This window comes from Prionailurus viverrinus, chromosome D2 (genome assembly GCF_022837055.1).
Source record: "Prionailurus viverrinus isolate Anna chromosome D2, UM_Priviv_1.0, whole genome shotgun sequence".
NCBI classification, from domain to species: domain Eukaryota; kingdom Metazoa; phylum Chordata; class Mammalia; order Carnivora; family Felidae; genus Prionailurus; species Prionailurus viverrinus.
Window position 1 is genome coordinate 32,766,227 of NC_062571.1, and position 25,967 is coordinate 32,792,193.

At 54.2% G+C, this 25,967-nt stretch overlaps 1 protein-coding gene across 1 annotated transcript in view; it reads left to right on the forward strand.

The window, feature by feature from the left end:
* CDH23 (cadherin related 23) overlaps positions 1-25,967 on the forward strand; it is a 415,376-nt gene that overhangs the window by 38,536 nt on the left and 350,873 nt on the right. Inside the window, exons 2-3 of the mRNA XM_047825054.1 lie at positions 10,779-10,850; positions 18,206-18,283. Coding sequence (XP_047681010.1) covers positions 10,784-10,850; positions 18,206-18,283 — 145 coding nt within the window. The 5' untranslated portion in view covers positions 10,779-10,783. The remainder of the gene's footprint in view (positions 1-10,778; positions 10,851-18,205; positions 18,284-25,967) is intronic.

Sequence of the window (25,967 nt, forward strand, 5' to 3'; positions counted from 1 at the left end):
TGCATATATGCCAGAAGTGGAATCTCTGGCTCGTATGGTAATTCTATGCTTAATTTCTTGAGGAACCACCGTACTGTTTTCTACAATGGCTACACTGTTTTATATTCCCCCTGAGCAACACACAAGGGTTCCCATTTTTCTACATTCTTTCCAACACTTATTTTATGTTTTCTTTTTTTTTAATAGCTACCCTAATGAGTGAGAAGTGGTCTCTCATTGTGATTTTTATTTGCATTTCTCCAATAACTAATGATGTTGAGCATTGTTTCATGTGTCCCTTGGCCATTTGTATATCTTCTTTGGAGAAATGTATATTTAAATTTTTTGCTTCTTTTTGACTTAGATTTTTTATTGTGCTGTGGAGTTTTAGGAGTTCTTTATATATGATAGATATTAATCCCTTATCAGATAGGTGATTTACAGATATTTTCTACGTGTTAGGTACAGATATTTTCTACATGTTAATAGTGTCCTTTGATGCACGGAAGTTTTTCATTTGAATGAAGTCCAGTTTATTTAACTTTATTGCCTGTGCTTCTGATGTTATCTCCTTGAAATCATTGCCAAATCTAATCATGAAGATTTCCCTCTGTTCTCTTACATGGTTATATATATTTCGTAGTATTGGTATTGTAGTCCCTACCAAACCACTACAACAATCATTTATGCTTACTTATGTCCGTGGGTCAACGGGAGGGTCAGCAAATCTAGGCTACGGTCAGCAAATCATTAATATGATTCTAGGCCATGTGTGGTTTCAGTCTGCTCACTCTGCCTGGGGTGTGCTCATCTCAGGTTGACAGGTAGGAGTTCAAGAGGCACGCTCCTCTGCGTATGGGTCACATGCCTCCACTAGTATGGAGGTGAGCCAAAACATCCATTGGTCCAGACGAGTCATACGGCCAAGCCCAGCTTAAAAGGTGGGACAGCACACTGCCTACCATGAGACCCCAAGATGGGTGCAGATGTGTAATCCTATGCAGAGTGAAGGCTTGGGACCGATCATTTGATCAACCACAGTGATGGCCAAGGGTTAGGAATGAACTTGACAGGGGTGAGGCTTAGAGAGGGCAGGTGAGCCCAAAATATGATAATCATGAGGGTAAGGAGGAAACTGCCACTTACTGGCTGTATAAAATGTGTTTGTTAACTGAATGAAAAAGAAAAAGAGTGTATCAGTGGAGGTAAGCTTACTGAGGCGAGAAAGGGGAGCATGGGAACCTATTTGGAGAAGAAATTGGGTCACTGTAGGATATGTTAAGTGTTAGCGACCTACCCAGGAGGGGATGTTAAGTGGGCAAAGGCTGTATGGGATAAACTGGACTCTACTTGCAAGGAGCTGAGGGTCTTCTGGGAGAAGGAGGGCATGTACAAGTCTAGCCCCTACAGCTGGAAGAGCTGCTTCCAGAAATGCAAACCTAAAAGCCAGGGGAGCTGAGGGTCCAGCTTCTAGCAGGGATCCAGGATGACTTTGTGGAAGAAGTGACAGAGCTGTGCCTTGAAGGCAGAACTGGAGGTGCAAGATGGAACCAGGTGGCACTTCGGATGGAGAGAACAGCCTGGCCAAGGACAGGGTGTGGTGACTGGCAGTGACCCCAGTGAGGGAGAGGGTGTACATTGCAGCAAGGTCACAGAGCCAGGCCAAGGTGTGTTGGTTTTCACCCTACTGGTGAGTCAGGGGGTAGAAGAAAGCCAAGCTTGGTCAACTCCATTCTAGCTCCATGCCCCAATGGGGCGGGGGATCTGAGGATCAGGATCCTTAGCTACCCTTTCTGGAACTTGAAAAATAGTGACCACGCAGCTCTGGCAAAGGTATGGGGACACTGGCCCTTCTGTAAGAGTTGAGGGGAATGCAACTTGGTGCATCCTCTTTGAGAGTAGTTTGTCAACAGCTATAAAACTATGAAAGTTTCCTTCTTCATATGGTGCGTGTAAATATAGGAACAAGGCTATTCATTGTGGCTTCATTTGTCAAATTGCAAAGTTAAAAACAACCTCGATGTCCATCAGCAGAGATAAGTTATGGTCCCCCCCCCCCACTCCCACTACAACTGTTAAAAAGAGCAGGCTCTGTATGTTCTGAAACAGTCTTCAGGATATATCATCATGCGGCAAAACGGACTAGGATAGCATGGATACCGCTTAGATTTTTCTAAGAGAGGGAGAGACCTGTATGCTATATCCTTGTATGCACATACGATAGACACTTCAGGGACCCTCCATCCAGCGTCCTTTCTGGGAACATGCGAGCTTGGGTAGAAGGGAGACTCACTTCCTGCTGGGGCTACGCTGGAAGGGAGACTCACTTCCTGCTGGGGCTACGCCAGAAGGGAGACTCACTTCCTGCTGGGGCTACGATGGAAGGGAGACTCACTTCCTGCTACACACCCTTTTGTATAGTTATTTACCATGTCTGTGCATTACTTCCAAAAAGAAAAGACTAAAATAAAATATATTGCCTACGGAGTGACTTTAAAAAAAAAAACGTATAGGTCAAGGAGACTCAGATACTAGGCTTCACGTGGAGGATGCTGGGCCACTGTGGTGTCCCTCCTGGGATTTTCAGTCCTGCCTGACTCATCTACCATCCCTGGGCATCAGTCAGTGGGAACTTTGGGGAGGGATCCAGCGGAGGGCACAAACACACTGATCTTTTCCCTCCTTACGGGAAAAGTCCCGCTTAGTGACCTTCTGTCACAGCAGCCTCCCCTGCCGGTGGCCTGGATGGGGTAGGCTTTGAAACATGGCCATCAGTGGCTGACAGTGGCTTGTCCGTTAGTGGCCCTAATGGTGTCGTCTGCGGGCACCTCCTTGCACGCACGAGCCCCTCCGTGTGTAGTGGTGGTGAATAATCCCCAAATTGTATTTGATTTCTGCCGTGTATTTCTGTATTTCTATTCAAAGCTGAGTGCATCTGATTTTATGGGAATTCATAGCAGTTCAAACTAAATTGTGGCACCCTGCTGTGAAAATCTTTCACTCCTGAGAAACTGAAAAGCTGCTCAGATGTCCCCTCCTGCCCTTTCCCTCCCCCTCGGCTCTGTTTCTTCCTGTCCCCTTGCTTGCTGGATGGAAGCCACTGCCTCTCTCCACCCTGAGCACACCCTCGGTTCCTGCATCCCCTGACTGAGCTGCAGGGAGAGGTGGGAGATGGTAACCATTGAGGGCCCTTGAGCCCTGAATGCGCCAATTTCCCAGAAGAGGGGAGTGTGTCCTTTGTCCCTGCAGCCACAAGGAACATGCTTTCCAGTCTCTGTCCGGGAGACCAGGCTGTGATGGGCTCTGTCTTGGGTTTGGTCCAGAGGCATTTGGTGACACCCCTACAGATCGGGAGGAGCTGTATGACGAACCTGGCTTCCTCCAGCCTGGGGGAAGCAATGGGGACAGGAAGGGGGGGCTGTCCAAGGTTGGGTCAGGGGCATCTTGAGGGCACATTTCGTTCGGGGGTTCACTGGGCCCAGCTTGTGTGTGTGTGTGTGTGTGTGTGTGTGTGAGCGTAGGAGTACCTTCGGACACTTGTTTTTCTTTTCAGTTGTTAGTCCCCACCTTCAGCCTGGGGCCTGGTCTCTAAGGCCAGGTTTAGCTCATTCTGGTACTTACGAGTCCCCATGGCTGGAACGCAGGGAAGTCCTCCTGAGGGTGGGCGTAATCAGAACAACCCCCAATCTGCTCCGGTGTGGGAAGGTAACAGGACTGGGCAGGGAGGCAGGGGTCTCTGAGCTGGGACCGCCTCGCCCCCTGTCCAGGAGGGAGAGAGCCCCTTGTCCACGGAAGGACCTGAGTAGTGGCAGAGGGGTGTTATTAGCCAGACGACTTTTGAGAACCCTCCCAGCCCTAAGGGTCTCCTCCGGTAGTCACATCTGGGACTGTGGACTTCAGGGAGGCTCAGCAGAGCATTAAGACAAAACTTTATTTTTTTTTAATATAAATTTATTTTTATTTTTTTATTTTAGAGAGAGAGCATGAGCTGGAGAGAAGGGCAGAGAGAGAGAGAGAGAGAGAGAGAGAGAGAGAGGGAATCTTAAGCACGTTCCACACTGAGCATGGAGCCTGATGCGGGGCTCAATCCCACGAACCTGGGATCGTGACCTGAGTCAAAATCAAGAGTTGGATGCTCAACGAACTGAACTACCCAGGTGTCTCTAGGAAAGATCAGTCTATCTTTCTTTCTTTCTTCCTTCCTTTCTTTCTTTCTTTCTTTCTTTCTTTCTTTCTTTCTTTTCCTCTTTCTCTCTTTCTCTCTTTCTTTCTTTCTTTTTTCTTTCTTTTTCTTTCTTAATGTTTATTTTTGAGAGAGACAGAGCACGAACATAAGCAGGGGAGGAGCAGAGAGAGAGAGAGATGGAGACACAGAATCCGAAGCAGGCTCCAGGCTCCGAGCCGTCCGCACAGAGCCCCGCGTCGAGCTCCAACTCACGAACTGTGAGATCACGACCTGAGCGGAAGTCGGATGCTCAACCAACTGAGCCAGCCCGGCGCCCCTAGGAAAGAAGTTCCTAATCAGAGTTGTGTATCTGTTCACATGCTGCTGCCGATGTTTTGGTAGGACGGACATTAGCTAAGTCTCTGGTTGTAAAAACGTTGGGTGTTCTAATAGAAGATTTGGAAAATGCGGTGAGTGTGTAGAAGAATGCGGAATCAGCTGTAACTGCACCTCTCAGATGAAACCGTTTCACCTAATAGTCCTGTCCGTGCACACGCTGCCCCTACCCACAGACACACACATACCCATCCGTATGTGGTCCTCTGCTTCTTGTGGACATCACACAGTTGAACCAGTTCCCGCTGGGTGTCTGGGCTGCTCCCCTGGGCTGCTGCGAACATCGCTGGGGGTTAGCGTTCATGCGCCGCCATAATCATTTCCTCAGCTAAAGTTCTGGAAGTGGAATCGCTAGGCCACGCGTTGAGAGTGGCTTTTTGTAGGTTTTAAACATTGATGGATATTCTCAGCCAAGTTGCCTCGGCTCGAGGGTGTTGGGATCTTGGTGATCTCGTCTCTCTGGTGGCCCCAAGTACCACCTACACGCCGATGACCCCCACGTCTACATCTGCATCTCTGGCCCCACCTCAGGCCTGACGTCTAGGTGGGGGTGTCCTCCTGCCTGTCCCACGATGCTGCTGGGTTCTCAACAGCCTTTCCAAGCTCACCGTGCCCCAAACTGAACTTCTGCGCTCAGCTCTCAGCTCCTTCCCCCTGCCGCCTCCTCCCAGCTGGGTAGCAGCAACTCCATCCTTCCGGGCGCCTGGGCCAAACCCTCAGGCTCGGTCCTTTCTCACACGGCCTCGTCTTCTCCAGTAGGAGACCCTCTCAGCTCTACCTCGACACATGCCAGACCCCACACCCTCCACCCCAGTCTCTGGCCAGAGCCCTCAGATGTCTGGCCGCCACACCGGTCTGCCTGCTTCTGCCCTTGCCCCTGCAGTCAGTCCCCAGTAGTGCGGCCAAGTGCTCCAGTAAAACTTGACTCTTGCACAGAACTCTTGGGGGGCTTAGGACCATGACTCCCACTTGACTCCCATCAGTGATGGGCCCATTGTGTCTGTGGCCTCGTCTCCTGCCACTCTCCCCCACCGTGTACCCAGTTACAGCCCCACTGGCCTCCTTTCCATGTGCGTTAGCACCCTCTTGCCTCAGGGCCTTTGCACAGGCTGTTGCCTCTGCCTGGAAGATGGCTAACCGCATGGCTCACTCTCCTGCTTCCTCACTGTTTGTTCATATAGCACCTTCAGTGATAGGCAGACTACCCTCACCCCGTTCCTTGCCTCTCTCCTTAGTACTTATTCCCAAGCACGCCGTAGAACTTGCCCACCTACGCCGTCTGTGTTGGTCTCTCCTGGAAGTGTCAGCCCCCACCCCGGAAAGGTCCTCAGCTTGTTTCCTTCTGTGCGCTTGTGTCTAACACAGTGCCTGGCACACGGCAAGTAATGTCAGGGCAGACGCGTGCGGTGTGGCCAGACCCGGCTTAGAAGCCTCTCCTTGCAGCTCCCCAGCCCTCGGGGGTATAAATGGAGGCTTTGATTGGGGAGGTGATTCCCAGGTGGGGTGACTCCCTAGATGCTGTAACCGTGCCACCTGCCGGAACATCCCCTGTGGCCCTCAGCCCAGGCCCGCGTGAGCAGCAGGTTTTTACAGGTTGATCACAGGAGAAGGCACAGGCCAGTGTGGGTCACGTTGCTGCCTCGAGTACGGCTGTCTTTGCACTCTGCTCCCTCCAGGGACAGAGGTGGTAACCTCTTGGGGATGGTGCTGGAGAGGGCCATGTGGGATGAGGAGGCGGGGGGCTTGGTCACCTCTGATGGTGTGGACATTGTCTTATTGGTAGTGGTTCTCGGGCCAAGGCCTGTGAGATGCCAATATGCCAGAAAGGCAGGCTAAATAGGAACCCACTTCCCGGCCCTGGCTGTCCCCCTTCTTCCTGGCACACGCACTCGGCCTTGCTGCTGCCTCCTATATCCTGTGGCTGTGAAGCAGTTGTAAGGGTTGGGGCTGAGGCTGGGCGACCAACTTTTGACGGCCATCGGAATGGGGTTCGAATCCCGACCTGGCCACTTATCAGCTGTGTGACCTCGGGCAGGTCACTCAAACTCTCCGAGCCCCAGCACGGACAGCACGTCGCCCGCCGCAGTGGCTGGCACGTAACGTGCACTCGGCAAACGTTAACACTGTGCAGCCCACATCTCACCTCCTCTGGAAGGTTCAGGACTTCTCTTTCCATGGCCTTGGGCAGCAATGGTCTCTATCATTTATTTGACACCTGGCACATGTTCGTAGCCATCCTCCCCCAGGGCCTGGCACCGGGCTTAGCATGAAAGAGGCTGTTGAGAACTGACAGCCCGACGACTCTGAGGCTTGGTTCTGTGTCTTCTTGGCAGTGGGTATGTTTGAGGGATTTCTGGAAGTCTTCCTGCAAGGATGGGCTCTAAGCCAGGTCCCTGAGAGATTTGGGGGCAGCCAGCCCTGACCCTGCTCCTACCCCTGGGGCATGTCTCTGGCACTTATCCCAGGCCCAGAGCAGAACCCCCGCACAGAAGGCTGTGTGTCTGTGTTTCCTGGTTCGGTGGGGGCAGGTGAGGGTTGGTAGGAGCCCAGGCCCCATCCTGAGGTGGAGGAGGTCACGCAGCTCTGCCAGGTGGGAGGTGGGAGGTGGGAGGGCTGGGAGGTTGGGGAACAGCCGTTGCACAAGGCAGGGCGAGGTCAGGCTCTCCCGGGGGACACAGGCCACTTGCTGTGGCCCCAGTGTCAAGGGAATGCCTGCAGGCAATGCAGCATCCATTGCGACACCTGGGCTGGAGGTTGGAACCCAGGGGCCTCTTCCCACTGCCGTTAGCCTCTCTCTCTGGGCCTTGCTTGCCTTCCTGTAGCCAGAGAGGCCAGAGGAAGGGCAAGAACTGGGATTTCAGGGAGAACCCGGTAGCAGGAGGGACCCACTTTTGCCTAGCTACTCCGCTTCACCCTCCGGAGCCGGGGTCCCCGCGACCTACGGTCTCGGCTCCCTTGCCCCAAGCTGAGGACAGAGTCAGCATGGAGCAGACATCACCCCTGCGTCTAACGGCTTCAGAGCTGCCCCCCGCCCCCGATCCTGCAGACTCAGGGCTGTGTTTGGCTGCCCGTAACCCACAGAAGAGAGGCGCCAAGGCAATGTGACTGCCTCCGGAGGGGAAGCAGACGTTTAAGGAGACAGGCTGGGGACAGTGTGCCTGGCAGTGTTGGAGCCCGAGCCAGCGTCGTGGAAATGATGCGTTTTGCACGTGTGGGTGTGTTGTGCACAAGTGTGCACTTCTTTGCAGACGTTCATCCTGTGTCTCTTGTGTATTGTACTCCTGAGGGAGGGGCCGTGCCTTCCCTTTTATCTGTTAGGAAATGGGGAATGGCGGGCAGCAGCGTGGCGTGATGGAATCAGTTCCAGTCCTGGAGTGACCTCTCTGGGCCTTGATTCCCTCATCTGAAAAATGGGGACAATACGTTATGGGGACACTTCAGAGGACTGAATAAAACAACACCTCTGAAAATCCCTGGTCTGTGGGAGTTGCCCTCGTAAGTGTTTATTTTCTTCCTTCCTTCTTCCTTCCTTCCTTCCGCTGCAAACTTCGTGCAACACCTTGCAGAATGGCTACCCTCCCCAGCTATTTGTGGATGATGTTCTTGGCAGATGTTGTTTAATTCTTATAACATCTGGCTTGGGAAGGCAGAGGGCTGGAGATTTTTTTTTGAAAAAAACACTCACTCACTAGGAGATGTCAGATTGTCACTTAATTGCTCTGTGCCTCGGTTTCTCCACTTGTAAATCAGGGATAATGCCAGCAATGCTGGCTAGCTTCTTTGTAGGATACGCTACGGCAGTGCAGGATAACAGATGGAAAGTGGTTTGAACGTTTAGAAAAAGGCATCCTGCTCAACCTCGCTAGTAGTTAGGGAAATGCAAATTAAAGCAACAATGCCAGACCATTTTTCATGCATCCGATTGGCAGCCATTTAAAAGAGGGATCACTTCCAGGTGGGCACAGAGGCCCTCTCATACGCTGCCGGAGGGAGCGGGAATTGCCACAACCTTTCCAGAAGGTAATACGGCGATGTCTAATAAAGGTTTACATACATGGCCGGGGTTGTATCTAATCCACCCAGTAATGCCGCAGCTGGAGAGCCAAGTTCAAGAGCATCCAAGGTCCCAACACGATTATTTTCGGAGGGAGGCCCCTCGTGGCATTACCCGTGGTGGTGGGAACCTGGGAACACCCAAATGCCCAACAGTAGGGGATCCTTGTCTCTCTTGCAAACACCCATGCTCTGAACTATGATTTAGCTCCTAAAAAGAAGGGCGCAGATGTAGCAGTGTTGACGTGGAGGGTCATCCGTGAAATATCATGATGTGAGAAGAGCAAGTTTCTTTTGTGTAGAGACAGCTCCATCATTCTAAAGATAAACACAGCCACACCGCTCCATACGTGTGTGTAATGTGCACGGATTTGCTTGGGTGCAGGGAAGGGCCCAGTAGGACGCGTGCCCAGCCCAACCCACCCACTCTGGCCATCCGACACGTCCTGTTTGGCTCCTACAAGTTGAATTATTTGCCAACATTTAAAAAGTGAATTCATAGAAAAAGCCCGATTGTCGGCTTTTCATTGAGAGAAATCAGAAGCCCTGGCCGCGCTGGGCTCACATCCCTCTTGGCTGGAACACATCAGCGGCTGCCCCTCTTGGACAGAGCCTGTGGCCTCGGAGTGGCCATCATCCCCACCCACCCGGTGTCTCCCTCATTTCTGTTCCTGGCCTGGCCCCTGGAGCATCTCAGTTTGCCTCCCTGTGATGCTGTTAACATTCCAAAGCTCAAGGGGGTGGAAATATAGGAATATATGAATGGGGGGGGGTCTGTCTTTTATTATTTAAATACATCTTAGGATCGTTTATTCTGCAAATTACCGTTTCATGCCTAGTAATCAGGACATCAGGGAAACAGATGTTAGAAGGGAAACCAAAGGGCGTCACGGGCCAGTGAGTGTTGTATGTGGCAGGAACCCCGGTGGGGTCGTGTCACAGGCCACTCGGGGCCTGGGCTGACAAAGGCCACTCTGGGTCTGGAATTAAGGGATCTGAGCTTGTGGCTCTTTTGGAATCTCTCGCCCTTGGATCTTGCAGACATGTGGAAGTCTCTCCAGAGATCCCTTCCCTTCCGTTCCCTTCACCTCCCCGTGGCTTTCCTGGCCTCTCATCCACGAGGGAGGCGGCCGGTCAACTTAGGTCCAGATGCTGAGCCTGGTGCTCGCTAGCCGGGAGTCTCTGAGCAAGCTGTTGAACTGCAGGATGACGTGCAGGCCCTTGGCTAGGCCCTGCGGGGATGTGGAGGCGTGTGGGCTGTGTCCCTGTACTAACAGGGCTGGCATTTGAGAGGGCCGTGGCATCCCCAGCTGAGGAGCGTGGGCCTCTCCTGGTGCCTCTGCTGGTCTCCGGGAGGCCTGTCCCTGAACTGCTGCAGGGCTGAGAAGGAACCAGAGGACCGTGGCCCCGCTGTAACAGGGCCACCGCTATGGTGCGAGGTGCAGTCACCCTCCCCGACACCCTTCGAGGTGGGATCTCGCCTCGCTGAGCCGCTGGGGGCTGGGCTCCAGATCTCACTGGAGCCCCTAGAAATTTGGCCTCAGTGTTCTACAGACTTGCTGTGGAACGCTGTGCAGATACCTCCCCTCTCTGTGCCACTCTGGACACTGCTGACTGCCGCCACCTTTCATATCCCAGGTTATGAGATAGTCGGGTGGGTAGGAAAAGTGAGAAAAGGCATGCCCATTGGGCACTTAGGCTGGGGGGATCCGGGGTGTTGGGCCTGCCAAGCCCGGTCTTCGACCCCTGACTGCCCGCTCAGCACCTATCTCCTATCCCTGTCCCCAGGCTACCCAAGCCCCATCACTCCTGGGGCTGCCATCCTGGAGGATGTAGGCAACGGCCCCTCCCCGCAAGGGGCCCAGAATGCCTCGGTCACGCATTCCTGTGCCTACCGCTTAGCCTCGCTCACTCTCTCGCTCGCTCGGCTGCGCAGCCAGCCCCATGAGGGCAGACGCACCGCTGCCCCTGCCCCCACCCCCAGGCCGCTGAGCTATACCCAGCCCTGGACGATACGAAACCAAGCGATGCAGACCCTCTCTTCTTTCCCACACCCGCCTCCCCACCACGTGAGTTGATTCCCTCCCTTCTTCCCAGGCCAATTCTCCCCGGAGCTGCAGGGGTGGGCAAGTGTAGGAGGGGCTCGGAGGGCAGGCTTCTCACCTCTCCTTCCTTGTGTCCCCAGGAGACATGAGGTGCCACGTTGCCACCGGCTGCCTCGTGGCCTGGCTGTTTGTGCTGATCTCCGGATGCCTGGGTAAGTCCGATCCTCTGCCCTTCCTGCCGCCGCCAGCGAGGGGTTTGTGCACTGGGAGGGGGCTGGGGGGGGGGGGGCGCGGCTGCTCTGGGCCCGCAGACCTCGCCTTGCTGTGTGTGTGATTGCACACACACTTCCCTCTCTGGGCCTCGGTCGCTTCCGCAGCACTCACAGGACTGAAAATACCAGCCTCCCCGGGAGGGAAGGGGAGGAGCCTTGAGAAACAGGTGAGCTCCAGGGGAAGGAGGCATCTGTGACCGTGAACCCCTTCTGGGATGCAGGGAGTGGCTGCAGTGCTCTTCGGTTTCCGAGCTCTCTTTTGAGTACCTACTGTGTGAGGCTGTGTCTACTGTGCCCAGTTCTGGGGTACGGGGCAGTGACTCGTGCTCAGGGAGCCCCGAGCCTGGTGGGGGAGGAAGCCACAGCTAGGATTTACTACCTAGAAGGCAGGTGAGTATAGTGGTAAGAAGGCGGACATGGCTCTGGAGAAGCCCATCAGAGGAAAAGATTGATTGGGCCTGTGGGGACAGGAGGGACTCAGCCAGAGGGAACATTTAATCGGGGCTTTGAAGACTGAGAAGTAGTTTTAGCGTAGGGGAACAGGAGGAAGGGAATCCCGGGAGGAAGGAACAGCTTGAGCGAATCGTGGTGGTGAGGTGCCCTTTCCCCTGGCAGGGAGGACCGGGCCTCCTTCCCCAGCGGCCAGATCAGCGTCAGCCCTGGTGGCCGCGGAGGAGGCCGGGAAAGGCCTGGGCATTTGCCTGTCCCTTGGCTCCTGGGCAGCTGGTGGCAAGGAGCAAAGCAGCTCTGGACTGCGCTGAAGGAAGGTTAGGACTGCAGGCACGGCTGGCATGGTGTCCCCTGGGGCCAGCTTGTCCCCGGGGAAGAGCTGTGGGCCCGGCCTGCCTGGTGACACGGGCAAACATATTCCTGAGTGAGGCCAGCTCCTTCTGTCACTCCAGGGAGCTAGGGAGTCGCTGGAGGAAGCCAGCCTCCCACTGGCTGCCTGAGAGTCCCTTGAAGCTCCCCTCTCCTGGCCACTGTGTCTGGAAGGATCTCTGCTGGAATGCCTCTGTGATGGGGAGCTCACTTCCATCCAGGCAGCCCGGGATTACGGCGCAGTTTCACGGACTCTCAGGGGAGAACTGGAGGCGCTCTCAGACCCTCTCTCGAGTCTTGACCTCCTTTGCAGAGAAACTGACACCTGGAGATGTTACTGGCCCAAGGTCATGCCAAGCAGGGCATGGCTGAGCCTCAGTCAGGGTCAGGATTCTGCTCCCACGGCCATTGCAGGAGACCTCAGTGGGGGCACATGAGATCAGCTCTGACCCTCTGGCTTTGCTGGATGGTGGGGGAGTCAGGACACCCTCCTCAGCCGGCTCTATGACCTTGGACACTCATGCCCTTCCCCCGCTGTTAAGAAGAAATACATCGGGGCGCCTGGTGGCTCAGTCGGTTAAGCGTCTGACTCTTGATTTCAGTTCAGGTCATGATCTCATCATTTCCGAGTTTGAGCCCTGTGTTGGGCTCTGTGCTGACAGTGCGGAGCCTGCTTGGGATTCTCTCTCTCCCCCTTGCTGCCTGCCCCTCCCGGGCTTGCACTGTCTGTAAAAATAAAACAGGTGCTAAGAGCTCGGCTGTATCCTCAGCAGAGGATAGTTTCCTCTTGAGCTCTCTGGGTGGAAGACGGTTTGTGCATCTCAAGTGGGCACAAGGGAGTAGCACAGAGCCAGGACTCCTGGGTTCCCGCCCCACTTCTCCAACCGCTTCCCTTGGGCAAGTGTCTTAGTCGCTCTGTCCTTCAGCTTTCTTATCTCTAAAGTCAAAGGACAATAGGACTCTCCTCCTTCAGTTGTCAGAATGATCAGACGAGTTAATGCACATGTCAAGCACTTAGAATAGCGCCTGGCACGTATTAGGTGCTAAAATAAAGCGTTAGCTCTTTTATTACGAGCTGTATCTTTCTCTGGGTGAAGGAAAATGGGGCACAGAAAACAGAACACTTAAGCAAGTTGCCTGGGGCCACACAGCAGCTCTGTGGCAAAACCAGCCCATCTGGGGACTAGTCTGCTTTGCACGTATATGAGGGTTCCTCTCTCTCATTGCCGGGTATGGTCCTCCCTTCCTGGTGCCTGTCTGAAGTGGCCAGTGTTGTTCCTTTGACATGGTGAGGCCATGGCTGACCTTAGGGACTGAAGGACACCGTCTTCCACCCTGCCCTTCTGACACCTGCCCTTGACCCCTCACCCTCCTCTCGTTCCCACAGACCCTCCCTCATCACTTCTCCCCACTTTGTTTTCATCTGACCCGCAGCCCCAGTGGATCTCTCCTCCCATCCCGGGTAGTTAGAGATGGGTCAGGCTCACAGATGTCAGACCCTCTTGTCAGCCTGTCATCTTCTCTTTGCCGAAGCTTGTTCCGCCTTCTTCCCTCTGGCCTCGACGTGTTCTTCATCTGTGGGCTTGCTGGGGGGCAGGAGGTGGAGGCCTGCAGCTCGCATGGCGTGTTTTCTGTGAGCCTCCCTGCTCCCTTCTCCCCTCAGGCCTGCGGTGGTAAGAAGCTAGATGCTGTGCGGTGTTTTTTTGTTTTTTTCTTTTTTTTATCATGAAATTTATTGTCAAATTGGTTTCCATACAACACCATACAACAGCTGCCCTCCTCAATACCCATCACCCACCCCCCATCAACCCTCAGTTTGTTCTCAGTCTTTAAGAGTCTCTTATGGTTTGGCTCCCTCCCTCTCTAACTTTGTTTTTCCTTCCCCTCCCCCATGGTCTTCTGTTAAGTTTCTCAGGATCCACAGAGGAGTGAAAACATATGATATCCGTCTTTCTCTGTATTACTTATTTCACTTAGCATAACACTCTCCAGTTCCATCCATGTTGCCACAAAAGGCCATATTTCATTCTTTCTCATTGCCACGTAGTACTCCATTGTGTATATAAACCACAATTTCTTTATCCATTCGTCAGTTGATGGGCATTTAGGCTCTTTCCATAATTTGGCTATTGTTGAGAGTGCTGCTATAAACATTGGGGTACAAGTGCCCCCGTGCATCGGCACTCCTGTATCCCTTGGGTAAATTCCTAGCAGTGCTATTGCTGGGTCATAGGGTAGACCTATTTTTAATTTTTTGAGGAACCTCCACACTGTTTTCCAGAGCAGCTGTATCAGTCTGCATTCCTACCAACAGTACAAGAGGGCTCCCGTTTCTCCACATCCTCGCCAGCATCTATAGTCTCCTGATTTGTTCACTTTAGCCACTCTGACTGACGTGAGGTGGTATCTCAGTGTGGTTTTGATTTGTATTTCCCTGATGAGGAGTGACATTGAGCATTTGTTCATGTGTTGGTTGGCCGTCTAGATATCTTCTTTGGAAAAGTGTCTATTCATGTCTTCTGCCCATTTCTTCACTGGATTATTTGTTTTCCGGGTGTGGAGTTTGGTGAGCTCTTTATAGATTTTGGATGCTAGCCCTTTGTCCGATATGTCATTTGCAAATATTTTTCCCATTCCGTCGGTTGCCTTTTAGTTTTGTTGATTGTCTCCTTCGCGGTGCAGAAGCTTTTTATCTTGATGAGGTCCCAATAGTTCATTTTTGCTTTTAACTCCCTTTCCTTTGGAGATGTGTCGAGTAAGAAATTGCTGCGACTGAGGTCAGAGAGGTCTTTTCCTGCTTTCTCCTCTTGGGTTTCGATGGTTTCCTGTCGCACATTCAGGTCCTTTATCCATTTTGAGTTTATTTTTGTGTTTGAAATATTTAAAGCTGGCAGACTCCTCCATCTACTGTGTGGGGAACAATCAGTAGGCGTGGCTGGCAGAGGTGGGAGGAAGCCACCAGGGCGGAGCCAACAGTGGATGCGGACTCACGGGGAAGGGGTGTGTGGGGCACGGGAAGTTGGGACTCCCCCGTGTCCCCTCCCCTTGTACATCCACTCACGGACCAGCTGGGCTGGAGGCCTCACACAGAGCCTTTGTGCCTTGAGAGTGGTTTTTAAGAGAACGAATAACCTGTCCGTGTTCCCTTTCCCCACCCCTGCCCCGTCAGCCCCCTCCTGGTGCCCAGGGACCGCACTGGCAGCCCAGGGCCACGGGGTCTCTGGGGGCAGCAGAACTGTTCTGAGGACCCAGGCCCTGCTTGGTAGGTGGCAGGAGACATCTGCCCCTGGGGCCCTGCCGGCTGCCAGTGCAGAGCACTCAGCAGGTGATTATCGGCAGGTCCTGTAAAAGAAAATTTAAAAATGAACAATGCTGCTGCACGCGGTGTTTTTTCCTGGCTGGTTTCCCTCCCAGCAGCCCAAGCCCACCCCGGAGCCTTCACCCGGGTTCAGCCCGCTTCCCATAATGGAGCCCAAGGCTCTTCTTGGTCAAAAGCATCCTTCTCTGGCTGAGCAGGTGGCTCCATTATTAATACCAATATTAATAGTAGTTACCATTTATCCAGTGCTTGCTGTGTGCTGGGGCATGGTGCTAAGCACTTTATGTATGTAATCTCACTTAATCCTCAGGGCTGCCCTGAAGTAAGTCTTGTTACTGCCATTTTACACCTGAGTAAACTGAGGCATGGGAGGATCGTGTGGCTGGAAAGAAGCACAGGGAAGTTCCAAACAAAGGCAAGGCCCTTGGCCATTGGCCTCTTTCTGAGGCTGTTATGTGTGAGAGGGGTTCTGGATTCCTGATATGAGAGGATGGAGGAGTGTGTGTGGGTGCACATTTATAGTAATGGTGATCAAGGAGGGCTTCCTGGAAGAAGGGATGTCTAAGATGAAACTTGAAGGATGTCTAAGAAGAAACTTGAGCCCACTCCGCACTAGGAGCATCTCAGGCGGGAGGGGGAAGTGCTCCTCCTCGACTCCAGCCTTCTCACTTCCTGGGAGCTGGCCTCCGTTCTCTAGCCTGGCACCAGCCCTGAGACAGCCCCAGCTCAGCCGAAATGGGGAAAAGAAGGACGTCCCCGAAGGACCCAGCAGGGGCTGCTTATGGCTGCACGACATCAGCCCTGTGCGAGACAGACCAGCTACCTACCCCCTGGTTGGCAGGGGCAGAAAGGGAAGAGCCCTCACTTGCCTACTTCTCGGGTGTTTTCCATACCAACAACCAATTCTCTGGACACCAACTGGGTGTCCAAAAATTTAATGAAACTCAGTCTGACACTATTTGGAGTTAGTGTCAAATTATACACATTTAAGGGCTCGGGCGCACAAGACCGCCCCCATGTCACAGGCCAGTCACGAGTCCTAGGCCACCCATACTTCTCACCTACCGGCCATAAATCAGGGCTTCCTCTGACCCCCTTCCTCAGGTTTTATCAGCTAGAATGACGCACAAGACTCAGGGAGGCAGTTTACTTCCATTTCCTGGGTTAACATAAAGAGTACAGCTCCGGGGCAGCCAGATGGAATGGGGTGAGAGTGGAGCTTCCGTGTCCTCTCCAGGTGCGCCACCCTCCCAGCACATGGATATGTTCACTTCCTGAGCACTCATCAGATCTCTTCAATCTCCAGCTCCCTCCCCTCCCCGGAGGTCTGGATGGGACTAAAAGATCCCCCCACTAACGAGTTGGTCTTTCTGCCCACCAGCCCCATCCTGGGGCTGCCTAGAGGCTCCCCACCCCCCAACCAAGTCCCCTCACTAGCATAAACTCAGCTGTGCTCAAAAGGGGCTCCTTATAAATGATACTCCTCTCTCTCTGGAAATTCTAAGGAGTTTTGGAGCTCTGTGTCAGGAACTGGGGCAAAGACCAAATATATATATATATATATATATATATATATATATATATATATATACACACACACACACACACACACACATATATATATATACACACATATATATACATATATATTAAATATATATTATATATATACATGTATATATACATATATATATTTAAAAAAATTTTTTAATGTTTATTTTTGAGAGAGAGAGGGAGAGAGACAGAGCATGAGCAGGGGAAGAGCAGAGAGAGAGAGGGAGACACAGAATCCAAAGCAAGCTCCAGGCTCTGAGCTGTCAGCACAGAGCCTGAAACGGGGCTCAAACTCACGAACCATGAGATCATGACCTGAGCTGAAGTCAGATGCTTAACTGGTTGAGCCACCCAGGCGCCTCCAAATATATTTTTTATTATACTGCACTACTGAAGGCTGTTAAGAGGAGGTTCAGGGGACAGGTAAAGCCAGCCTTGGGGAGGCCTTGTGTGGGGAGCTTGTGGTTTGGGGGGCTCTTTGGAATCACTAAATTCCTCAGCCCGTGCCACTACTTCCTCAACTCCTTCCAAACCTGGCCCTTGTCCCAAGGCCATCACAGAGTGATACAAGGTCAACCACCCAGGGGTCCCCTAAGGCCTGTGCCACTTACTAGCTGTGTGACCCTGGGCAAGTTACTGCTTATTCCCCACAGGCCTCGTTTTCCTCAGCAGTAAGATGGGGATATGATAGCCCCGGCTATACCATGAAGATTGGTGGAGGGGACATAGTGGCTGGCATGGAGAAAGGTTCTTATACATGGCATTGTTGTCATTCATCCTATGGGGTCGGCTCACGTTCCTTCACACGACAAATACCTCCTGGGGCTCCTGAGTCCTCGCTCTTCTCTGAGCACCAGGCTGGTAGCCATCGAGGAGGATAGCCCTGGTCCTTGGTGTGCTCACATGTCACCTACAGCCAGGCTGCCTGGTGGGAGTACAACGTGAGCCACATGTGTGAGTTGGAGTTTTCTAGAAGCCGCATTAGAAAAGAAACACATTTTATTTAAAAAAATTTTTGTAATGTTTTTATTTATTTTTGAGAGAGAGAGACAGAGCATGAGCAGGGGAGGGGCAGAGAGAGGAGACACAGAATCCGAAGCAGGCTCCAGGCTCTGAGCCGTCAGCACAGAGCCCGATGCTGGGCTCGAACTCACGGACCGTGAGATCATGACCTGAGCCAAAGTCGGATGCCCAACCGACTGAGCCACCCAGGCGCCCCAAGAAACACATTTTAATAATAAGTTTAACCCAATATATCCACAATATTTTCATTTCAACCCATGTTCAATATAAAAGGTTAATGAGATATTTTACACCCATGTTTTCATATAAAGCCTTTGAAATCCTGTGTGTATTTTATGCTTCCTCATGTCCCAGGACTCATTAGCCATGTGGGGCTGGTGGCCTCTCTCACCGTATGACCTCCCTACTGGCATTATTCCCCATTTACCCAGAAGCAGGACAGTGACTCGCTGAGGTCCTGGGAAGGTGGCCATGGCACTGGACGTAAGCTCAGTGCCCTCTGCAGCCCCTACTCTGTGTCTCCCTTGCAGAAGCTATGGCATAAGGTCCTTGACTGACACTCTTGTCCTCTGACTTCCAGGCCAGGTGAACCGACTGCCCTTCTTCACCAACCACTTCTTTGACACGTACCTGCTCATCAGCGAGGACACGCCTGTGGGTGAGTTGGCACAAGGGCTGGTGGGCATGCCGAGTGGCATAGGGTGGGCTTCCCTTCCCATAAGCGAAAGTGATCTTAAAGATTGAGTCCATCTTCTACCAATTTTTGGAACCTCTTCTGTGGTGTCCCTCATGGGGGTGTGTATGGCCTCTCCTTGGGGATGGGGCGCTCAGTCCTTCCCAGGGCTGTCCCTTCCCACACGGGGGTACTCCAAGTGCCCAAGGAGTTATCACATTGAGCCCAAGATGCGTGACTTCTTCCACTTCTGTCCTGCAAGATGGCTTGTTCCTCTTCTTTGGGCAAACTTGAACTTGGCAACTGTCACAGAGTTTGTTTTGTAGCCTTTTGCACTTTTCCGTGATCACCAAGTTTTCCGCGCAATGAGTCTGCCTGTTTTTGTCATTAGGGGAACAATTACCTATTTTGGAGGTGATCACAAACATCCCTCACACCCCAGCTTGAGTCACCTCATTACCCAGCTCTGTCCTCATGATCCCCTTCCTGAGGGCCTGGCCTCTATGCCTGTGGCTGGAGATGTGCACACATAGCCCTGTGGCCTTCGCTCGGCTCCGGGGACCAGAAGGTTCTCGGGAAGCGCAGCTGCACTGATGGGAAGACCCTCATTCCTGTGAGAGGCCCCTCCTGCCTCCCCCCACACTCCCTCCCTTGTCCTCATTCTTGTCCGTGTCATCTTAGGGAAAATGCCCGTCATCTGGGGCTTCTTAAACTCAGGTCTGCCTCCTCCGTGGGTCTGCGGGTGGGGCTCAGGGCCGGTGTGGTGCTTCTTTCTGGAGCGTCGCTTGTCCTTGGAAATGAAGCAAGATGGCATGGAGAGAGGGGAGGGGTGTGAAGGCATTTAACGCAGAGGTCATTTTAAACACTCTCTTACGTAAAACCAAAGGTAGATGTGTGATAGAGAAGATGCAAAATTCTTCACAGACATCTCTGCTTGACGAGGGGAGCCTCAGCAGGCCCCGGCCTCTCCCCTGCTGTGTGTGCGACCAGGAGGGCAACCCCTGGAGAGACCTTTCCTTCCATCCTTCCTGGTGGAAGCTTTTTTGCAGGTGGCTGCAGAGTATAGCAGGTGTTTCTGACTGTTGTGGGGATTGTCCCCACAGTCCAATTGCTCCTTTCTAGGACCCATGGGGTGGGGGGGGGGCCCTGGGGAAAGTTGCAACTCCTTTGGTGATTCACAAGCCTCCCTTGGATCAGTGCTGCAAGGCTGGATTTGTGGGTGTAGGTGCTTAAAGGCTCCTCCGAGAAGGAGGCTGCCCGCCTCTCTGTCTGCCTCTTCGTCAGGCTTAGCCTAACTCCTGGTGGGGGGGTGGGGGGTGGAGAGGGAACCTAGAAGTCTCCCAGGGATGCTGCTGAGCTTCAGGCCATGTGCGTGGGCTTCTGGATTCATCTGGGGGTTCTCCCCAAACCCAGGCCTCGCATGGGGCTGGTGTGGAGGTAGGAGACTAGCTGCCTAGTATATGTGATTTGGGAAATGAATGAACATTAGCAGCCTTTGTCATCAATAGAGGCTCTCCCGGTTCACCCATCAGTCCATCAGCTATAGAGGGGTGCACCCTCTGTGCCGGGCCTAACTGCCATTGCACCCAGAGAGGAATCCGACAGAAAGATAAAGAAGTCGATGTTGGGGCGATGGGGGCCGGGTTGGATGTCCGGTTAAGTTCCAGTGGGGCCTTGAAGGAGGAAGGTGTGTTCTTCTGGGGACAGAGCAGAGGCAGGAGGAAGCCGGAGAGGTTTTGGGGAGGTGGTGGCCCTTGAGCAGAGTCCCAAAAGACTCCCTTTCTGTTCCTTCACATACTGTTTCCTACAGCTGATTTTTACAAGTGTCAGTTCTTTTTATTTTTTAACATTTTTTAATGTTTATTTATTTTTGAGAGAGAGAGAGTGTGTAAGCAGGGGAGGGGCAGAGAGAGAGGGAGACACAGAATCCGAAGCAGGCTCCAGGCTCCGAGCTGTCCACACAGAGCCCGACACGGGGCTCGAACTCAAGAACCTCAAGATCGTGACCTGAGCTGAAGTCGGACGCTCAACCGACAGAGCCACCCAGGCGCCCCTAGAAGTGTCTGTGCTAACCTCAGCCTCCCAGGGATTGCTCTGTGGTGGAGGGACTATATCTGGGACAGGGGGGACCATTGAGGCAGAGGCGTGGCCAGCCGTTAACTGACGGGGCTGCTGGCAGGGAGAGGCGAAGGCCGCCCTCAGGTGAGCGGTGCTGGCTGTGTCACCCTATCTGTGACCCTGCTCAGCCCTGAGTGTGGTGTTCTCAGAGGCCTGTGGTGCAGGGAACGTGGTGGGGTGGAGTGGGTATTGCTTGGCCAGTGCTGATGGTGATAAGCCCCAGGCTGGATGCCCCCACTCCCAGCGAGCCCTCCCGCAGGCCCTGCTCTAGTTACTTTTGGCTCCGGTTCCGCAGACGCGTTCTGCAAATGCTAAGCATCGATCGGCTTCCGGGAGCAACTCCTAGGACATGGCCCCATTAAGCCTGCGCTTGGCAGTCACAGCAGGGCCGTCGATCTGGTGCCGTGGGGATTGATCCCTGGCTCTAGGGGACCTTAGGAACGAGGGCTCAGTGAGCTGAAGACAGCTCTGTTCGTCTCTCTCCGGGCAGGGGCTGGTGCTGAGTTGGCCCACACCTTCCTGGCTTCCCCCCTTCGTGTTGCATCGGCATGGGACGGCAAACTCTGGCCCGAGAGTCATGAACTTAGTTTTTGTTCTTCACTGTGTGGCCTTGGGCACAGCACTGCCCCTCTCTGGGCCTTACCTCCTATCTCACCAATGAGAGGGCATTGGGCCCATCTTGGGCGGCCCTGCCGGCCCAGTGTATAGCCAGGCCCCCAGATAACAGGCCTGGAGGTGTCCACTGTGTGCTGTCACCTGTGTGGCCCTGGGCCATTCAGAGGTTGATGTAAACTCACATGGATGTGGCGGGGTGCAGGCCTCAGACCAGCAGAGGCCAGGGCGAGGGTGAGGGTTGAAACAGTTTGTCCAAGGGGCTGGCCCTTTGCTTGCCATGTGGAATGGGGTGGCCTAGAGACTTGGCTTGGAGGCTTGGTTCTCACTGGCCCTTTGCTTTCTGAACCTCAATGTTCCAGCCTGTAAAATGAGGACAGAATGGACCCCTCTCTGGATTCCATGCCTGGAATGGTTTGTTAGTGAACGGGGAGCCTGTGTGTGGCCTGGAGATGACTGGTTGAGCTGTCCTGCCCGCCATGGGCTGTGGAGGGGAGAGACAGGTGCACAGAGGAGCTGGGTCTAGGGATGGTCACTTTCGATGGCTGGAGGCAGAGCCCAAGCCAGTCTGAAAGCGGCAGGAGGTCAGAGCTGTGGGCAGACCAACTTCCAGCCTGGGTGCTGATTATCTGGCTTCTGCTCAATGCCCGACGTGGGGAGCTCATGATCCCGGAAGACAGTTCGTTTCTGTGCTACGGGACGGTTCTGGGAATGAAAAATCCTTCCTAATAGGAATATGAAATCTGTCCCTGGAACTCCCACCCATTGAGCCTAATTCAGACCACTGGAGCCTTACAGAATAATGATAATAATAATATATGATATACTGTATATGTATAATGTATACAATCATAAAAACTACGTTTGTTGACTGCTCAAGGTAGAGTACAAAGTGTGTTAACTAATGTGTTTTCCAAATTCCTCTTAAGATTCCGGAGGTAGGGGCGCCTGGGTGGCGCAGTCAGTTAAGCGTCCGACTTCAGCCAGGTCACGATCTCGCGGTCCGTGAGTTCGAGCCCCGCGTCGGGCTCTGGGCTGATGGCTCGGAGCCTGGAGCCTGTTTCCGATTCTGTGTCTCCCTCTCTCTCTGCCCCTCCCCCGTTCATGCTCTGTCTCTCTGTCCCAAAAATAAATAAAAAAACGTTGAGAAAAAAAAATTTTTTTAAAAAAATAAAAAAAAAGATTCCGGAGGTAGAGGTGGCTGCGGGCTGTTAGTGTGTGGTTTCTGCAAATGTTCTCTCCTGAGCTAGAGATTGGGTCTTAGATTCACCCCAAACCTTCCGAGCCTTTCCATTCTTTATGCCGTCGCCTCGGTTTCAGCCGGCAGGCCAGCAGCCGTGTGCTGGGGAGCAGAGGGGGAGGGCACAGCCCAGCCGCCCCAGATCCCTTGCGGAGGCTACGCGTCGTGTCACTCTATCTCCTCACCCATCTCTGGTTCCAATTCCCTCTGCCTGATGTTCTCTTTGAGGACCATCTCCCAGCCGGAGAAGACAGGAGCAAAATGAAGTCATTACGGAGCCCTGCCCGTTAACATTCAGGGCCCCCTTGTCCCTGTGTGTCTTACTCCAGACAGGAACGTCCATCATTGGCAGCTGAGCTGGCCGGGGAGGGGCAGAGCAAGGGCAGATCAAGGACTCGGCGCCCGGTCGGGCTGGTGGCATCGCCCACACCGTGGCCTTGGCTGTCAGCAGTAAATGACCGCGTGGCACCGGCATCCGAGGGAGGGACACTTCCTGGGTGCTGTCTCCAGGTGACGTCCCGACTCCACTCCAGACACTCACCAGTATGGCCCACGTCAAGGTCACCGACGACCTCCCGGTGGCTGAAGCCAGTCCTTAATTCTCAGACCTGTGGCCTTCTGGCAGTCGGTCATTTTCTCTTCCAGGGCATTGGCTCTCTGGCTGTGCCTTCTCAGCTCCCTTTGCCGGCTTCTCCACACAGCCCGCACCCCTGAGTGTTGCAGGGCCCCAGGCCCAGCTCCTGTGTGCCTTCCCCGTCCGTGTTCTAGCCCCGTGGCCATCACCTGTGGTCTCGCGGCTTCAGGGCCTGTCGTGTGCTGACAAGTCGGAGGCTGCTACCTCCTTCCCGGGCCTCCTTGCGGAGGACGTTCCAGACTTGTGTGTCCGCCTCTGTGCTCAGCATTTCTTCTTGGGTGTCTGCAGGGCTCTCAGCCTCTGTGCATCCAGGCTGGACTCCTGCCCTTCCCCCAGGCCCTGCTTGCCCTGCAGCCTTGCCCGGCTCAGTTGCAGCGGCACCACCTGCCTCAAACACCGGTTGCCCAGGCCAAAAACTCGGGGTTGTCCCTGTCTCTTCCCTCTCTCCCTCACCTCACTTCCGATTCATCGGCAAATCCTGTTGGTGCCATCTTCAAAAGCTTTCCAGAATCTTCTCGCTTCTCGCCCCTTCTGCTCCCGCCACCGCGGTGCAGGCCTGGATTCTCTAGCAGCTTCCTGACGGCTGCAGTGGTCTCCCTGCCCCCTCACCCCGCTGAAGCCTTCTCTCACCCCCGCAGCCGAGCGGTCAGGGGTCCTGAGACAGAGCCTGTCATGAGGTGTGCTCAAGTCCCTCGCCCCGCTTGCAATGAGAGTGGCACAAAGGCTGTCGGCTGTCTGGCTACGTGTCAGACCTCGTCTCCTCCGCGCCCCCGTGCTTGCTCCCCTCCAGCCACACCGGCCTCCCTGCGGTTCCGTGAGCGTGAGAGGCGGGTTCCTACCTCAGCCTTGCACTTGCCGCTCCTGCTGCCTGGAAGGTGGCGAGCCTCCGCTGGTCGGTCAAGTCTGTTCTGATGGCTGCCTCCTCCGGGTGACCTTCCTGGGTTTCTCCAGGCAGGGAGAAACCTTCTCCAGGCAGGGTTCGAGTGCTGCTTCCTTTGCTTACTTTCCTCTCTGTTGGTCCCTGTCATAGTGCTAGTGTGGCTCAGTTCTCATCTGCCTCCCCTCTTGCACTGTGAATGCGCCCAGGTGGCCTGGACCATCTTTGTGTCCCCAGGACCCAGCTCCGGCCCTGGCTTGTGCCTGGGGCCCGGGGTGTCTTGGGGAAGGAGTGAGGTCTGGAGCGTATGGGCACGTGGGGAATGTTCCCACTGGCTCCGTGCCTGTGCACCCTCCTTCCTGCGGTCTCAGGCCAGGCGTTCCGCTCCCGAGGGTGTCAGGAGCGAGCTGTCGGTGATGACGGGGATGGCTGCCCAGGAAGTGGGCCCGGGAGAGCACGTGCCCCAGATGGCACAGACACCGTACGTGCCTGTGCTTGTGAATGACGAGGCCCACGCCGTGCCAGGGGTCGTGTTTTGATCACCCCAGCTGCCTGCCGGGGCTGCATATGGTGTGTTTGCTAGGGACCCGCAGGGAGTCACAGGAGCAGCAGCGGGAGGTCTGGTGTGGAGACACCAAGCTGACCGAGGGGCTCTGTGAGGGGCGGAGGACATCTAGTCCACCTGCCTTGGCTCCTGAGCCCCTGGAGGGGGACAGGGTCCCTTGGGGCTGGGCACCAACGTCCTTCCTTCCATCCCAGTTCTAGACACTGCCAGCCAAGAGCCTCCCAGGTGCCTAGAGGGAGGAGGGAGAACTCTTCATCACGGCCTGTCACCTGCCACTCACACCCTGATCTCTAGTCATGGGGACCCTCTCAACACCCCAATACCTCACCTCTGTCTCCCCACACCTTTGCCATGCTGGTCCCTCGGCAGGGAAAGCTCTTTCCCCTTCCTGCCTGGTGAATTCCTACTCATCTTTCAAGGCGTAGCTCAGATGTCACCTGCTCTGAGGCCCCCACCCTCCCTCTGCTTTGTATTCGCCCCTGTGAAAGCTCTGAGCGAGTTCTAGCCGGGTTGTTGGTGTGTAACTCCTCAGCAGCTGCTCATTTTTGCTCACTCCTTTTATTAATATCGACATTCCAATTAATTAGCATTTTAGCATTTATGTATAATAGAAGATTGTAAAGTGGTAATATGAACGAGCATTTATTGACTGCCAGCCTCCTGCCAGGGCCTCTGTGAAGGGTTCTCAATGCCTGGCCTCCTACAGACCTCACAGTGAGTCTCCGAGAGGCGGCACCGTCTCCATTTCATAGCTGGGCAACCTGAGTCTGCATGTGCTCTGCGCCAAGCACGGCGCCCCCTACAGGGGGAGTCTCGGCAGACACTGACCGAGTATAGGGGGGCGAATGAAAGCAGGAGGGCCCGTGGATGCTGGATGTCTTGTTGAGCCCCCTCCCCTTGGCTCCTTGACCCTCCATATGTCGCCAAGGTCAGTGCCCGTGGAGCCTCCTCCCCCCCAGCCCCCAGCCCCCGCCCCCAGCCCCCACCCCCGGCAGACCCCTCACTACCGCCAAAAGCATCCTGAGTCACAATTCAGGTGCTAATGCCCACGCTAATCACCTGCGCAACTAAATTAGTCTTGTCTGGAGTCATTAAGGCGGGAGCTCGGGATTCATTAGGACGGATCGGGCCCAGGCAGCGCCTGGCACCGCGGCCAGTCGGCGCTGATTAATTTTCCTGCAAACTCCATCAGTGCCCAGCTGTTCCGTCTGGACCCGGGGAGAACAGTTTCCAGGTGGGCCGACCCCACGTTAGCCGTCTCAGTAGACGGAGGAGGAGCGGGGAGCCTGCGAGCGCTTGGATGGCTCCCCGCAGGGAGTCCCCTACCAGGCAGGGAGCCGATGCGGGAGGGCTGGTGTGAGTGCGGGCAGCAGCCGTTCAGGGAGGGCCAGAGCTCCGGGCATGGGGCTCCGGAGCAGCCGTGGACAGGCCTGGGTAAGGGGAATCTGGGAGGTGTTTTGGCCTTCCTTGGGCCCATTCTCTGTACCGAGGGTCCTGGAGGGAGCTGTCCCTGGTCCTGTGCCCCTCCCCCTTTCTGTAAAGGGAAGAACTCCCGTCTCAGGAGAGGATGAAGACATCACTGAGTGAGAATGTTTTTTTTTCCCTCTTAACCAAAGGGTTCCT